This window comes from Seriola aureovittata, chromosome 19 (assembly GCF_021018895.1).
Source record: "Seriola aureovittata isolate HTS-2021-v1 ecotype China chromosome 19, ASM2101889v1, whole genome shotgun sequence".
Classification (NCBI taxonomy): Eukaryota; Metazoa; Chordata; class Actinopteri; order Carangiformes; family Carangidae; genus Seriola; species Seriola aureovittata.
The window spans coordinates 15,478,633-15,494,970 of NC_079382.1; the positions used below are offsets into that span (position 1 = coordinate 15,478,633).

General features: G+C 40.0%; 1 protein-coding gene across 1 annotated transcript in view; it reads right to left on the reverse strand.

Moving 5' to 3' along the window:
* Positions 1-16,338, reverse strand: part of lpgat1 (lysophosphatidylglycerol acyltransferase 1) — a 48,805-nt gene that overhangs the window by 21,839 nt on the left and 10,628 nt on the right. The window contains exons 3-5 of the mRNA XM_056363208.1: positions 8,492-8,610; positions 6,458-6,553; positions 3,261-3,540 (exon numbers count right to left, since the gene is read on the reverse strand). Coding sequence (XP_056219183.1) covers positions 3,261-3,540; positions 6,458-6,553; positions 8,492-8,610 — 495 coding nt within the window. The remainder of the gene's footprint in view (positions 1-3,260; positions 3,541-6,457; positions 6,554-8,491; positions 8,611-16,338) is intronic.

Genomic DNA, 16,338 nt, shown 5'->3' on the forward strand with positions numbered 1-16,338 from the left:
TACATGTTTACCTGTGGGTCATATGGAACATCATTCACACCGTACATGACTCACAGCTTTGAACTTTGCTTGCCTGCCAACTGTTTTATAACATATATAAACCTTATCAGTCTTAGCTGCAAAACGGAGCCTTTCTGCAGGCTATGAAGTACACTGTCAACCATTGACCCATGTGCTTTGTATCTGTGCTGAGCAGTGTATTTAGCCCGGGTGACATTGCATGGCTGATACACAGCGGCATACACATTTACATCAAATCCTATTTTCTCCAAGTGGCCCATTTGTCTGTGTGAGTCAGCAAGCTCTGGGCACCTCTGCAGAGCATCAGGGAGGGTCAGAGGGAGACAGAGCTGTGTCTTTGATCAGCCACACGCACACACACAACACACACAACACACACACACACACACACACACACACACACACACACGATAGTGAGGGACATAATGCTCTTCTGGGTATGTGTGTTTTTTTCTTGCCCTAGGTTTTAATGCCATTAGCTAGATTCAAGTGGAAGGACAAGCCCTACTGCAGCAACCAGCTTCCCCTCCTCCTGAGCTGCAGGAACAGAGGAAAGGACACAGGGACATGTACATAAAGAATGAACTGGGATATGAACTGGAAGTACAGTACACAAAAGCAGTGAAACCCATAATGTTCAATGAGAAAAGACTAATACTGACATGTCTAAAACCTTAAAATGTTAAAAAATAAAAAAATAAAAAAATCCCCTTCCTGTCAGTTACAAACAAAACGTCTGTGATCATCAGTGTTTGTTGACACTGATGAGATGGTTAAAGACTTTGTGCTAAATTAGCAGACAAGCCAAAAACAAAAACTGCACACACAGCACATACTTTAGCACATAAACAGCACTGAGCTTGTTGTATCTAAATTTTACGAGGCCAATTAAGAGATACTCCTTTGGTTTGACAGTCCGTCCTGCAGAGGGATAAACAGACGGCATTTTGCCGTTAGTGCTGAGGCTGTTGGACACAGAGCTGTGTTAGCAAACTCAAGGAAGGCTCAAGTCCCTGAACCACATTCCCAATAATGCTGGCTAAAGTCTCTCTGAATTACTATTAACACAGCACACCCTTAAAATGGATTTTGAACCAAAGCCAGGAGAGTCCACTGGGTAAACGGAGTGTGCAGTGTGCACAGGGATGGGGGAATCATTGTATCTCTATGTTTATGGCCATTTTAATGCCGTGCTGTTTTGCTGAGGATGGTTCCAATAAGGAGGTTTACTGAGTTATCTGGGTAATTTAGTAAAACCCTGAACAGGTATTTTTTACATTAGTCCACAGTCTAGATTTAAGGGCATACTAACCCTCCTTTTGAAACAAGGCCCTGATCCAGGTAGTATGAAAAAACATTCAAACTTTTGTTTATCAAATTCAGCATAAGAAAAATCACACTCATTGCACTTTATGTGGGCACATGAATTCTTAACATTCCTATATCTTGTGGTCATGTCATTAACGTATTTTGGGAGAATATATGTTTAATCATAAGCAAAATTTTAGGTTATGAGATCCCTGAGGACAGCAAGTTTTTGTATCTTGGATTGATTAAAAATGTAAACTGGCATAAATGAATTGCACTAGGCTAAGATAATGGCATAGTAAGGGATGTATTTGTGAGAGAAACATGACGTTGCATGAGACGTTTCCCTTGGGGAATAAGGGCAGACCATCCCCAGAAAATGAGATGAGTGGATCACCTGCACAACAAAAAGATAGTAGAATAAGAAATGTGCACCTCACTTGGTCTCCAAACCGTGTTGCTTGTTTTCTCTTCTTTTGTAAAACATTTTTAAATTGTTACAAATAAAGTGACGAAAAAAAAAAAAAAAAAAAAAGAAATTTTCAATCTCAAAGCTTGTTAATTGCAGAGCGTCTTCCCGCTCATTGGCTGAATTTAGGGCTGGTCTCTAGACAGAAAAATTACTCTTCTGCAAATCACCACTGTGGTTTCAGGGACCTTGATGCAATTTCTGGCACCTCTGTGCATGTCACCCCTCTCCTCTCCTGGCAATCTTTACCACCAGTCACCTTTCATTTAAAACAGGATTCCCAGAGGACAGTGGGACACAGAGGTGATGATTTAACGCTTCATGTTTGAAGCATGCTCCATCCCTGGTCCTCTAGCTAACATTTGAGCAACAACTATAGCGCACACTACAGCTGGACAGTTCACAAAGACTGAAGTACACTGAAGAAAGAGAAAATAAAACTGAAGCCCACAAACCTCAATGAAAAAAAACACAATCTGCAACTTCAAACAACACCTTCAAATCCATCACATCACAAAAGGCTGAATAAAACATACTCAAAATCAGTTTCAACATTTCAAGTGAATGACTGCTACTCTGAAAATTCTGTCTTTTTATGGGATTGCTGTTGATTTGTAAAAGTTGTGAAGTGAAGATTGAAACGTGTTAGAGAGCAGCAGCTAGTTTGCTGAAGTGTGCTGTCACACAGTACTGTTTCATTTTAAAATGTCGGTATATTGAAAACTGAAGAAAAGGAGGCGTTCTGGAGTGACCTGTCATTATTCTGGGATCAGTTCTCAAGTTCAGGATGCAGGAATTAAAAAAAAAAAAAAAAAAAACCACTTAAAAGGGTTAGGATTTCTATAGAATGTTTGTTTTTTAGAAGTGAACAAATAAGAGCTTATTTATAGATTTTAAGAAGCTGGAAAAACATGACTGACTTGTTTATTTAGCTATTGTGCAGTTATGTCCTTCCCTTTTCAAGCCAATCCTGCTCTCAGACCCCCGCTCCTCTCTCTGGGTCTCTACATCTCCAGGTTTTGGATTGTTTGTCATTTTACTCAACCATACACTTCTTAGATTATTTTTTTATAACTAATATTTTACTGGTTCAACCTTTTATAAAAAAGGGACAAATAAGTAAAAAAAACATTTATAGAAGCAAAAGCTTCATATATTACTGATTGAGCTGCTTATCCTTTTGTGGTAAATGTTTTTTATGTTTTAAAAATACAACATACAATGGCATTTAAACCTGGCTTATTTCCCCTCCTTGTCACATACTTTAACACTGAGTTGAGCCAAAGACACTTCCTTGTGGTTTAACCCTCTGATTTTGCCTAATTTTTGCTGACTTTCTGCGTGTTCATGTTTGTCTTTCAAATCTTAAATATATAATAAATTGTGCCTATAAACTTACAAATCTTCATCCTTCTTTTGAGGGATTCTGACTAAAGTTTTGGTGTGTTATGTGTTAAGTTACCTGTCTGGTTTGGGGTCCCGGTCTCGCTGCCCACGCTGCCGTTCTCCTGCTGGGCGGACAGGGTTTTCAGGATGACGTGGGTGGCCCCGAGACGAGGCAACGTGACGTGGGTCAGGTGGGGGAGCGAGTTCTTCTTAGCAAATAACTGGCTGGTTTCCCGCCGCTTGCGCAGGAAGCCGCCCTCGGGGAACAGAACTATCCACTTCCTGTCACGGCTGTGGTAGTATTTGTCTAGGTGATCTTTCAGGTAGACCAGCTGCTTGTCTCTGTGAGCTTTACCCTGTAGGAACAACGGAAAAATACATTCAGACAACATAACACAACATCACAGTTCAGCTAATAATTTGGTCACATATGGAAGATTTCAGTGTGGTCACAGCTGTGTCAAGCCACTATTAGTTTAGAAAAGGTAAAAGCTAATTCTTAAAGTGCCATCATTTCTCAGAGTTGGAAGGTATTTAAGAATCCCGAACAAACAAAGTAATTGAAGCTAAATGCTAAATTCATTAACTTCATTAGATGGAAGGTTTTGTCAGCAAATAAACAAATCCGAAGTTAGCTGCAGTAACACTGTGGGGCACTCAGAGAAACATTAATGGCATGGCTGAAATGGATGCAAAACCTGATGGCCTTGATAACATTAAGAGCATTAGCAGTGATGGGACGAGGAGGAGTGGGATTGATTTCTAGGTAGGCCTGGTCAAAAGCTATTCTAAAAGCATTAGCAAAGCTGGGCTGGATTCTGTGTGTGTGTCATGTTAGCACACGTGTGTTTGATCTATGGAGCTGTATGTAGTAAAACTGCTTACAACAATACAGATTTATTGCGAAAACAAAAACTACTGGAGAACTATTCTTAGCTGCTCTGCTTTAAACACACGGAGAGAGCAGGAGTGATAGAACGCAAGAGAAAGAGAGAGATCACAAACTTATACATGACCTCGAGACTGTTGTGATTTTACTCTAGCTTTAAGAGCCAAGTGGATTGAAGGAAATGTGCTCAAATCTGTGTCTGTAAGAGTCAGACTGTCAGTGTAGTGGGGAGAAGGAGAGTTACTTCTCCTGCTTTCCCAGTGTCAGAAGAATATCCTTTCTTTTTAAATTAATAGAATGGTGTCTTGCATTTGGATTCAACTGTATTATCACTGGGTTTATCCACTCAAGGTCTCTGATGTTAGGCCACCTGTTTCTCAAGCAAACAGCTTTATTGCAGCCACGCTCCCACATGCTTTAGTCAAATGGAACCAAGGATATACATAGATACAGAGAGTGTGCATGCAGTAGCCACTGGTCAGGGGATAATCACTGCGAACATTTACTAGATGGAGAGGTACTTTATTAGCACAATGTCTTTGGATCAAACACAGCAATGCTTTAACTTTTTTCCTGTTGCCTGCTGCCATTTAACAAGTAAAAAACTATCCTGGATTTTCTTTACATCAAAGCTGTTAATACTCACTAGACCACTATTAGATCCCATTCTTATAATTTCTTCTTGTAAGAACTTGTGTTTATCACATGTTGGCCAGGTTGGCCGCTGGTCACTGATGTGATGATTTTGAGTGTATTAAGAATATGAATTCTTACACGGTGTGGGTTTGAAAATCCTTGAATAATGCCTCTAATCTAAGGTTCTTCTAAATTTTAAAAAGTTAAGCACACGTGTGCTCCCAGAAAAAGTTTAATTAAAACCCCATACCATAAGTAACTGTGTGACTGCCATCAAAAGCATGCTGTGTTGTGCTGTGCATAATGATGCTGGAGACATGTCTGCCAGCCTGAGTGGTCACCAGATGCTTGGGAGGCTGGGGCAGATGCTTGCTGTGCTGTGTGGACGTGTGAAGTATTCTGGGGAAGGATGTCAAGAATGCGCACACTTGAATGCCAGAGGGGAATCACGCAGGGAGGAAGATGGCAGAAATGAGTGAGCCTGCTCAGGCCTTCCACTTTAGCAGGCTCATGGTGCTTCACCCTCGGCACAGTGCCTGATGTGAAATTCCATAGCGAAGCATTTCCATGACCCAAAAAAATTGAATTCCCTCTTGTCATCGCGTTTCTGCAGCTCAAAAAAAGTGAGAGAGGATGTGTGGGCTTTTTCATTTATCTTCAGACAAAATCAAATATGGACAAACACGTGTCGTTATTAATGGAGGCAACCCATCAGCAGTGCTGTCCTTTAATAAGAAGTAATGATATTTTTAAACTTTTGTACTGTTTAGCCCCACAGAGAAAACCTGACCACTGAGAAAACAGATCAGCTCTTTACCAACATCTACAGCATCAAATATTTAAACTGGTGTATTTTGTCATACAGTGGTTTGGGCTGGGTGAATATTTTAAGTGCCTACATTGTAAAAACAAAAGTTTGAACAAAAGTTTGTTTTCAGTCATAAAGTAACAAAGATGTTGTCTGGCTTCATTAGCTGTCTTGAGTCACTGTACACTGCGACTCGAACAGTCACACTATATGCATGCACCTGCTACAGTCCGAGGACTGTCGTGACTTTAACAAACAGCCCCACTGAGGCTAGTAAGCTAATGCTAACTAGCAGCTGTCTGCAGATATCAGACTGATGTCACAAAGCACAAACAGAAGAAGCAGATGAATTAGTGCACACTCTTCTCTGCTTCACCTGTGCTGAAACTGATCATTAAAGTGAATGTCTGTACTGTACTTAGTTGAGGAGTCTGATATTAACAGTCCATTGCTGTGTGGTATTTTCAAATAGTCATGACAATGAAAGCCTTGCACTGTTGCAGGTGCTTCATTATTCTTTCACAACTGTCTTCAGCATTAAATCCTATGAAATGTTATGACATAATTTTCCTGTATTTTGCAGGAAAATAAATTGATTAAAATTGTGAACTGACCCTGAAAACAAACCAACAAAAAACAAGATTACATTTTTTCCCATATTGCACAGCCCAGCTCATACAGTTATTACAAATGATTTGTGAGAGTGGATTCACCCACTTGTATGATATTCTGTCGATTAATCTGTCAATAATCAAACTCTAAAACTTGCATATTTCAGGTATTTCCTGACCCGTAGGAGCCCTGTAGGCTCCTTGTGTAGGTGTGTCGGAGCTGGCTGCTCTGTTCCAGCTGCCCTCACAACAAAGGGTCAGCCTGACCCAGCGGGGCTGAGAAGCCCTCCCACATGTCTGTCCACAGCCATCATCCCTCTCAGTCTTACCTGTCTGATGAAGAAGTCCCCATGGATCAAGGACACTAGGCCAAAGTTGGTGTATTTGAACACATGGTCCATCAACCACATCATTTTTCGTACCACCTGAAAAAGAGATACAATAACATCTGTGACAAACCCCACAAAAATTTTACTCAGTCCCACATTTTCCTGTAAGCAGTAGCACATGACTTTGGCTTCGGTGCCAGTGCCCCAAACTGATACTGCCCCCTCCGAGCACTTCCACCCTCATGACCTGCACCGATGCAGCTTTGGCTTACTGTCCTTTCAGTGCTAAGAGGATAAACTGGGCCAGGGATGCAGTTGTTGAGGCGGATCATGTCATCATGTCTGTGCAGTTCAGCTCGGCAACTTCCAGTTCAGTGGCAGCCACAGCCAAAAAACAAACACACATCATCACAGCTACACACACCTTCCAGCAGGACAGCAGGCTGCATGGTTTGAAGATTTTGTCAAATCAATAAATCTTTGTGTGAAAAGTGTCAGACTGGACAGTTAATGTGACTTTTCTCTCTCGATATTCTATTTTCAACTTCACTTCTGCTGCCAACAATCTTCTTCCTGAAACACAAGCTTGTTCTGTATGTGAAAAATTGACATCAAAATATGTTTGTAATATCAACCTAGGCAATTACGCAAGCAAATATGAATGAATAATATCAATAGTAAAACATAGACTTATTAACACCTCACGGCATGGCTTGAGGTGCTACAGGCTGCAGTCGGACCCTTCTTAGCTGATGACTTTCCAATCAGTTGTCATGTTCAAACTAAACATATGATATATAAATATGAACTAAAGATATTACCACACAAAGCCAGTGTCCATCCCCCAAATAAATTCTCAGAGAGAACAACGTTGTAAAGGCACATAGTAGTGAGGATGAGATATATCACACCTTTCCAAAATTATGACATATGCCTTTACAAACAAAGCTTCAGTGTTTAGGTACAGTGGAAATCTTAAAAATCCAACTCTCTCAGCTTTCACGGCTCCAATTCTGTCTCTAATGACTTATTTCGTATGTCAATATGTCTATTTACACAATATAGAGTTTATCATTGATCTGTGTTTGTTTATGGTGCCAGACATCTATGTGAACTCTGTGGGTGTGCATGGCGTGTCTTCTCCAATGAAAAGTAGTTGCGTAAAATCATCCTAGTAGTAATCCAATTATCCAATAGTATCCTTTTGAAAAAGAGGAAGGTGTGTGTGGACTGTTGCGTGGACATGTTTCGCTGCCACACCTGTTGACAATAATCTGTATGAAGGAATGCAAAGCAGCCACCACTCGGATCTTTACACATCTGTTGTTGGCTGCCTGACACTGACAGACTTCAATTCACATTTTGTAATTTGAATGCAGCAAACCGCAGCACTGCTTCACGCTGCTGAATCTCTCTACTGACTTGACTGTTGTCACAAAAAAAAAAAAAGGTATCATCTCATTACTCTCTCCTGTTCTACACAAAACACTCCCTCCTCCTCTGGGGACGACCAAAAAGTCAGTATGTGAAATGGGCAAAACCACTGAGTATAAAATAATAAAAAATAATAAAGAGTGTTTCATTACAAAATGACTGAATTGAACAGCAGAACTTGATAACAAGCAGTGTAAGATAATCAAAAGAGGAACTTTAATTTGAACTGAAACTTGTTCTTATAAACAATTTCCTTTGTGCAAATATCTTTTGGCTAAACAAAGTGACAGCTGAGACATTGGCTAACCTTTGACAAACATCCTTAAAACAAACATATTTAACTTGGGCTGAGAGGGTTTTTTTAGATCAATGTGTACAATTCTACATGAACTCCTTATTTGAAGTAACAAAGAAACACAAAAATTGCTCAGAAAGCATCCTGTCCAGTAAAATACAGAGAGTGCAAAGTGCCCTGCAGGCTCAAACTTCTGCACGGCTTCAAGTTACACTGATGTCACCCCAGTTCAACCTTAACATTGTTATATTCTTGGATTTCCTAAAAGAGATACAATGAGGCAACACATCTCTCTCTATTCTTACCGTGCCCTTGTCTTGCAGGCACATCATGAGGGTGCACACATCTCCTGTGGACTGGTGGTTTACGATGACCATGGCTTCCTCTTCAGAGATGGGCCGTACATCGTCACCCCACTCCGTTACTGCAAGGCAAAATAAATAAGACAAATTTTGGTTAAACAGGCTGTGTAAATAGTTTCTTTTAAAAGTGCCCTGTGGAGTTTACTTAAAAACAATGTTTCTGTTTACACTCAGTGTTTGTCACTAAAGCTCATTGTGTCAATGTCTGAGGTCTAACAAGCACGCTAACTCCATTTCATCATGATGAAGGCCACATTCCTCAGTTTGCTTTGAGATGAATTATCTATCTATCCATCTATCTACAAGCTGAAATGCACTGGTCTCACCAACTACAAATGTTGCTGGAGGCTTGACTTGATTGATTGCTACATTTCTTGGCGTGTTATGGACACCAACTGTTGATCAGTGAAATAGTGTAAAACCATGAGCAGCATACTGCACTGTGCTGCCCTTGTGCTTGTGTGCACTTGCATCATCCTCATTACTCCATAGAGATCTCAGGGAGTGCACACCTCTTCCAGGTTAAACACTCCACTCATGTTTGGGGGAGAAAAATAAAATTTTTCGTTTATGTTTATCTAGATCTGTGTCAGCCACATGTTTTTTTCCATTTAAGTGTTCATAATAAGTGAGCTAAAAAACACTACACTGGTGTAATGTTTAATTTTGAAATCACTTCACTGCATCTGGATTTGGTTCCAAATAAAAAAAAAACCCAAAGTTCATTGAAAACTATTAACAAGGCGTTAAAAGTTTATATGCAAAGTATGAAATACACAACAGGGACAAAAACCCTCCGTTCTTAAGGCAACAAGTTTGCTTTAAACATCAGAGTGAGAGGTGTGGTTCACTCCATCAACACAGTCAGAAAGGAGTGACTTTAACCATCTAGTATACATACAGAAAACCAGTACGTCTTTCTCAAGAGTGTTACATCTTTTAAAAATGTTGTCTCTTGTTCTTAAATCCACAAATATCCTGACACTGACTTACAGCTGTCTGATCCACATATCCTCTCTGCCTTAATCAAAGACAAAATAATAGTAAGTAATAGTAGTAAAGCAATCTCCATGCACCTACCTACTCTTATGGGGTTGGAAAAACCTTTTCACTTTCCTGTTAATGTGGCCAAATGAGTGTCAGGCCACTTCCAGACGCGGTAGTGAATTTTTGCAACGTTGGATTAATCATCACTAAACATGTTCATTAATTGATGTGAAAAGGGAATAATAAAAAAAAAAAGTGCTTCGACAGAGAATGAGAAAGGAGAAGTGAGTTTCAGGAAACGGTAACACAATCACTTTCACTATTGGCCACCAAGCAGCGCAGAGGAAACTGTCCAAAAAAAAAAAAAAAAAGAAAAAAGAAAAAGGGGATGGTTTGTAATTTTATGAGATAGTACACAGACTTTCAAATCCTCTGACCGTCTGAGCTTTCATTACTTCACTGAACTCTCATATGTGGTTTCTGGTGCAGCCACGAAGTGTAGGAAGGAAGGAAGGAATATATTTGAAAATAAAGAAATAATGACAACACAGGCTGAATATCTAACAACTTGTAATCAAAATCAATATTTCAAAGTATTACATTGATTTTGAAGTATATCAATGTTAGCATTTATCCTGCATTATTTGAGAAGCGTTAAAACCAACTTATTATATCAGAGTATTTTTTATGACATTCTGGCTAATCAAATTAGCTGTTACATTATTAGTTTCCAGAGTCACACAGTTATATTTTCCTTACAATGACTAAATGTACCGAACTACCTTCAAGGATACAAAATATTGGTATAAACATCTCTACTTGATATCTGAAGTTGCACTTATGCACTCATTTCTTTTTTTAGGCGGCATTAATTTATTTTTAGTAAAGAACAGGTACTGCAGGTACTTAACAAAGATTACAGTCTGAATATCCTCAGTTTAAAGACGTAATCATCAGGCTTTGTGTCAAGACATAACATTAACGGCAGACTAGTTGGTGTGGGAGCTCCCTGACTGTTATAACATTTTGGATAAGCTGTAGGTTAGGTCTACATCCTGCTACAACAGGAGCTCAGGCATATTTGCATGTCTACAATCCATAAATAATGTTTCCCACTTCAGTGAAACAACATAAGGTGTCCATGTGCAGCTGAGAACAGAACCAGCGCTTTGTTCGCTGTCAAAGAGATAAAAATAATACAAAGCAAAATATAGCTGCGAGCTGCAGTTCTTTGGGCCAAGTAGAGTCACGTCAAGCAGGGAACACTGCAAACACACACAGGTACATCGAGGTGTTATCTACCCACAGAACAATTTTGATCAGACAAAATTTTGTGGAGATATGACTCGTTTCCTGTTCCTGTGACTTCACTGCCAGTTTCTTTCAAATGTCAGAGCCAAATAGTTTGGATTAATAAAATTAAGGCGAGTTAAAAATCAATTATTGATCAGTCATATATGTCAATCACAGTTTACAGTTTTATGTCCGTGGCATACTGAAGGAAGAGTGGGCTTGTTATGATTGAAATGATCCAGCCACAACATAGGGTCTGGCTTCAGATGAAGGTGCATTGACACTAAATGAGTACACAGAAAAAAAATCACACAAAACCTTTCCTCAAAACTTACACGTGAACATTCAACTAATTATTTACACCTCTAAGACGGTAAGACTGACTTGCAAGAGTGTAAAGATTAACAAATATGTATGAGAAAACTGATTCAATAGTCAATGATACAGTATGGCTACACAGATATGACCCAAATTCTATGTGAAAGTCAGCAAAAATCCATAAAGCAGTCAAAAAACAACTCTGCCAAGGAGCTCTTTCTGTGTGTGTGCACTTTTGGTGCGTCTGAACTGAGGAGTAAGAATTTCTCAGGCCCAAGTCAGAAATTTCAACTGAAACGTCCTCAGAAGTCGGATTTCCTACACTAGTGGAAAGAACCTCACCAGACCCCGACCTCAAACTCCAAGATGGCTGCTCTGTGCATCAACAGAACTGAAAGCTGTAGTAATTTACAGTTTAGTAGAGCTTCTGTCTCATTAAAACAGTTATGCACATAGTACTGTGCGACTTCTATCAGTGGACATATGGTGTTTGCATTCACAAAACACTGCGTGATGCGTTGATATAAACTGGTGTTGCTAACAATGACAACAACAAGCAACAACAACAAGCTTCTGACTTGAACTGGAACACAGTCCACTCAGGTGTGACATCATTCCCAGCTTCCTCATCCGACTTCCGCAGTACATGGAAGGCAGCATGACATGACCCGCCTCTCTCCGGCTTACAAGCTATGTCCTCCATTCACATACCAGTTTTGACAAATTCGCCTCCTCACTATCTCAACTGACATGCCGTCATGGTAAAGTAACCAATGAGAGAAGTCACCTCTTCAGAAATACTCTGAGAACCATCTAAAAAGTTATCACTGTTTACTACTGTTGGAGTGGCTGTGGGTATTTCTGATTCAGTGGTTGAATACAAATTCAGGAAATACACTTTTTATTTTTAAATTAACAATGTCCCTGCTGTGTTTGGTGTCTGTACAAATGTGCGTAATAAATGAGTTGGACGGGAGAGATATACACCGTTAATGATTGGAGACACTTAAAAACACTCACTGTGGATAGGCCTTTACTACTACATAGTAAATTAGTGAACTCCTGCCACCGTTTCTAATTCAAATTGATACACTGTTTCTACTTGACAAGTGCTTTCAACCACACAATGACCAGTGCCTCTATCAGCACCTATAGGACTAGATCTCCATTGGCCCGTCTGCTCTCTCTTCCCTGATTTACATCGTCAGGCCTCTATTGAGAGCATGCAGGCTACTTCACTAGCCATTCACCTGTAGCTGAGTGTTGACAGGATACACACAGGCTGCAACAAAGGAGAAAATGCATCTCATGTGAGATGAGGGGTGACAACAATAGCCCTCCTGGAGAACACATGAGCTTCCTTTGCAATTCAAACACACTTGAGCAGCTCTGCATATCAACAGAGAACCAAGGAGGTGAAAGATTCAGCTGGGCTGCAGTCGTTTCCTGGGAGTCCCCGCAGTTCAGTGAGAGTCTGACCCGCTTCAGCTCTGTGTAATGCAAATGCTGCATCAGTCAGGCTTCAGGGTGTGGAGCAAGGGATCCTTTCCTCTCTATGGGGGAGTTAACTTTGGGGTTTCTGGCAGATAAAGATTAACCAAAGCTTATTTTACACACAAAGTTTAACATTTAATTAAGCAACAACATGACACTGACGCAAAACCAGACAGCTAGAAGATAAAGGGCATATTTGCTGCATGACAAAATGTTAAAGGTTCTGAGAACAAGAAGATAGTGCTAACATCCCCACATTTCACAATTAGTCATATAGATACAAAGATATTTCAGGGAAAAATTCACCTTCAAACACAAGCAGTGATATTATTGGTATATTTACATATCTGGGATTATTATTTTGTTATTGGGAGTTATAGTTTTCTTATTTTAATCCACTCTTTTCTGTTGCACACAACATGACATCACATTGTATTGGGAGATGATATATAGCCGCATTTCCACCACAGGAACCAGGAACCTTTTGAGGAACTATGTGCGCCTCGACCGCAGGAACCAGGGTCTAAATTTAGTTCCAGGATTATGGTCAACCACCAAAAAAGTACCTGGTCCAGGGGGTAGTACTTTCCAAAGGTTCAGGAACTTTGGGGGGGTTGGTCTGCAGTGGTAAACATTTCTGACTGGTCAAGTACTCGCTGCATTTTATTTCATCCGCAATGTTTAAAAGTCTGCAGCGAGCGAGCACTGAACGAGCAAACACATTTCCCACGCCGCAAAACAGGTCAGGGAGATGATAAAAAAACTGAAACAGGACTTCAAAAAATAAAGGACCACAACAACCGGAGTGGCTGAGGTTGCCACTCGTCATGTATAATTGTTTTTGGTCACAACGCGGCTAATGTCAGGTTCTGGTGTCAGTCCCTCAGAATCAAAGAACAAGATCAGTCAAACAGAGAACAATTAATTACAGCAGAAGCAGATATGGTAATTTCTCCACTGACAGCAGCCTCAACAGACCACTCATTTAAGGGTGGATTTTTTTCTCTTTAGGAGGAGCAGCCTTGACAAAATTAGTGAAAAGAATAGTCAGGGTCTAGTTGAGCAATAACGCAGTGTACCCTATGGTCACAGTCATGGGCAGGGATGAATGTGACTGGTTCACCTTGAAGCTGAACTGAAGCAGACTTGGGCAAAAAGTGACAAGGGATTTCTCAGAGCAGCAGAAGTGTGAAGCTAAAGAATCAAACAACAATACATGGTACATAATACATAGACTGTCTGCATAGAGTTATTCTCAAGACCTTTCTGTGGGCGATATGGCCTTAAACATCATGATATTTCCAAGGTATTTTTGCTATAATAATTATGTGTGGTGGGTTTCTTCTCGCACATCTCCTCCTGAATTGAGCCATTTGAGTCCACTTGAAAAACGTTTTCTTTTTTTACAATGTGATGCTTTGATAAAGTATAGCAAAGTGATTATACGACATGAAGATTTATTGTCAGCGTCAACTCAGCTGAACCAGATCCTGCACGTCACACCCTGTGAACCTTTTTAATTGCTAGTTACCAAAAGCAAGTGCCTTAAGGAAGGGCCACTTTCAATAATATTCATCACATACCAAAAAATATGAGGCAACATTTTCATTTTATGTTTTCAAACATATCAACACGTCAGAATAAATATATAAATCACCATTAAAAACCCTGTTAAATATGCAGTTATGCCATAGATAAGATCGGTGACGGCAGCTCATGGCTCAACACACTTTCCAGCAAGTTTTCCAGATGCACAGCAGTCAGAAAGTGCTGCCTGTCAGAGCAGTGGAAGGAGTTATCACTGTAAACGGAGGCCAGAGAAATACCAACACACCTAAATCATAATTTTCACTGTCGATTAACTCGATTCATCATTATCTCAATACAAAGTCAGAAATGAAAAATGCCCTCAAATGACTTGCTTTGTCTGACCAACAGTATCAGTTTATAATGACATTAAAACAGAAAAGCAACAAATCCTCATTTTGGAGAAACTGGAAACTTTAGGCATTTTTGCTTAAAACAAAATTAATCGATTATTAAAATAGCTGATGATTAATTTTCTGCTGAATGCTCAATTAATTTATCAACTAATTGTTGCAGCTCTAATATCAGCCTTCAACATTGCAATATATATTACTATTGCTTCTTATCACATCAAGATTCATACCACTATTATCAGGAACAATTTGACGGGGGGCACAGCCCTGTTGTCACTGTCTCATGGGTCTTTAGACAGGGCTTAGCTGACAAGGTAAAAGTCTAATGTTGGCTACTAAGAATATTGAACATTTTAGCTTAATTTCACAAGATCATCAAAAATGTTTTCCAAACACCACATGACAGGCTCTCTGTCTCTGAGTGCATCTTCAAGGAATCTTTTGGATGATCGTTCCACTTTGCTAAAATTATCAACAGGAACCGAAAACACTCTTAATCACCAAGTTATCTGAGGCTTAGAGTTCTAGGCTCAGGTTTCCTGAAATAAAACCGTTAAAATTTGTTCATGTCAACTATGTACCTTGTGGGCAGATTACCAAATGCAGTGAGCGTTTTATGGTAAAAAGTATGCAATTACATGCAAGTGTAGACTCCACTGAATAGGAATCTCCTCCCAGGAGAGACATTTCAAGAAACCCATCAGATTAATCATTCCTACATGACTCATGGTAAAAAAGTTTTTTATGACGGTTGCAAGCTGCTCTTATTCCACGAAGAAATTCAACCCACTGTCCCTGCTGCTAGCTATTCAGCATGTTCACAATGAGATTTAGTCATGTAATGCTAATGCACACCTCATTTACTCAAAAGTTCATTAGCAAATATTGGAGGACACACTTCTTTGCTGCAAGCATTAACAATATCTGCAAACATTTAATGCAGGAAGCTCCCTCTTGCCTATTATGTTCATTGTATTATATTACAGTTACGAACATGACAGCCACTTAAACAGACATTTGAGCTGGTTAATGTTGCCTGGTGTATGTATTGAGTGTGAGACATAAGCAACAACTTGGTAACCATTGTTCATTCTATGTTCCTCAATTCACATGGACACATTGTCTTAGCCGTAGCCTGGAGGCACAGGGTGTTTCTGAATCTTTCAACATTACACATCCTCAAAGACAGAGCTAGATACAGTTAGAAAAAGTGATTTAAAAAAGGGGAAGGAAGGGGACAAGTTGTTGCCATGTTCAATTTAGGCCTTTGTTTCACCTCCTGTCCTCAAGAGAAAAAGGTCAATCCTCATGAGGATGGGAATCGAGAGCATACTTCTAGAAAAATGACACATCTGTGACACTTGCACAGGGGAGTGTGGGGTGTGCGTACCCTGAAGGCAACGTCATTTCATAAGGAGCATGCCTTCATGCTCACTGAAGTCCCCATTGTTACGGGAGACGAGCATAAACGATATCACGGAGATGGGTCATCTGTCAGATAGAATACATTAGGGAAATTGTCTTTGAGAGATGACACAGTTAGCGTAGCAGGATGACAGCCACACTGCAGGCACAGTGTCTAATCCGGTATCGGTGGTCAGCTAAATGGTGTACCGCTGACCTTGCTACCCATTGCTACACTACTTTCTCCCTCTCTAGCGGAGGAGAGAGATGTGGCAAGGTATCACAGCTTCTCCATCACAAACGTGGTCATCCACAACTAAGTACTGCCCAAGAGAAAAGAGCCCAAAAAAACAT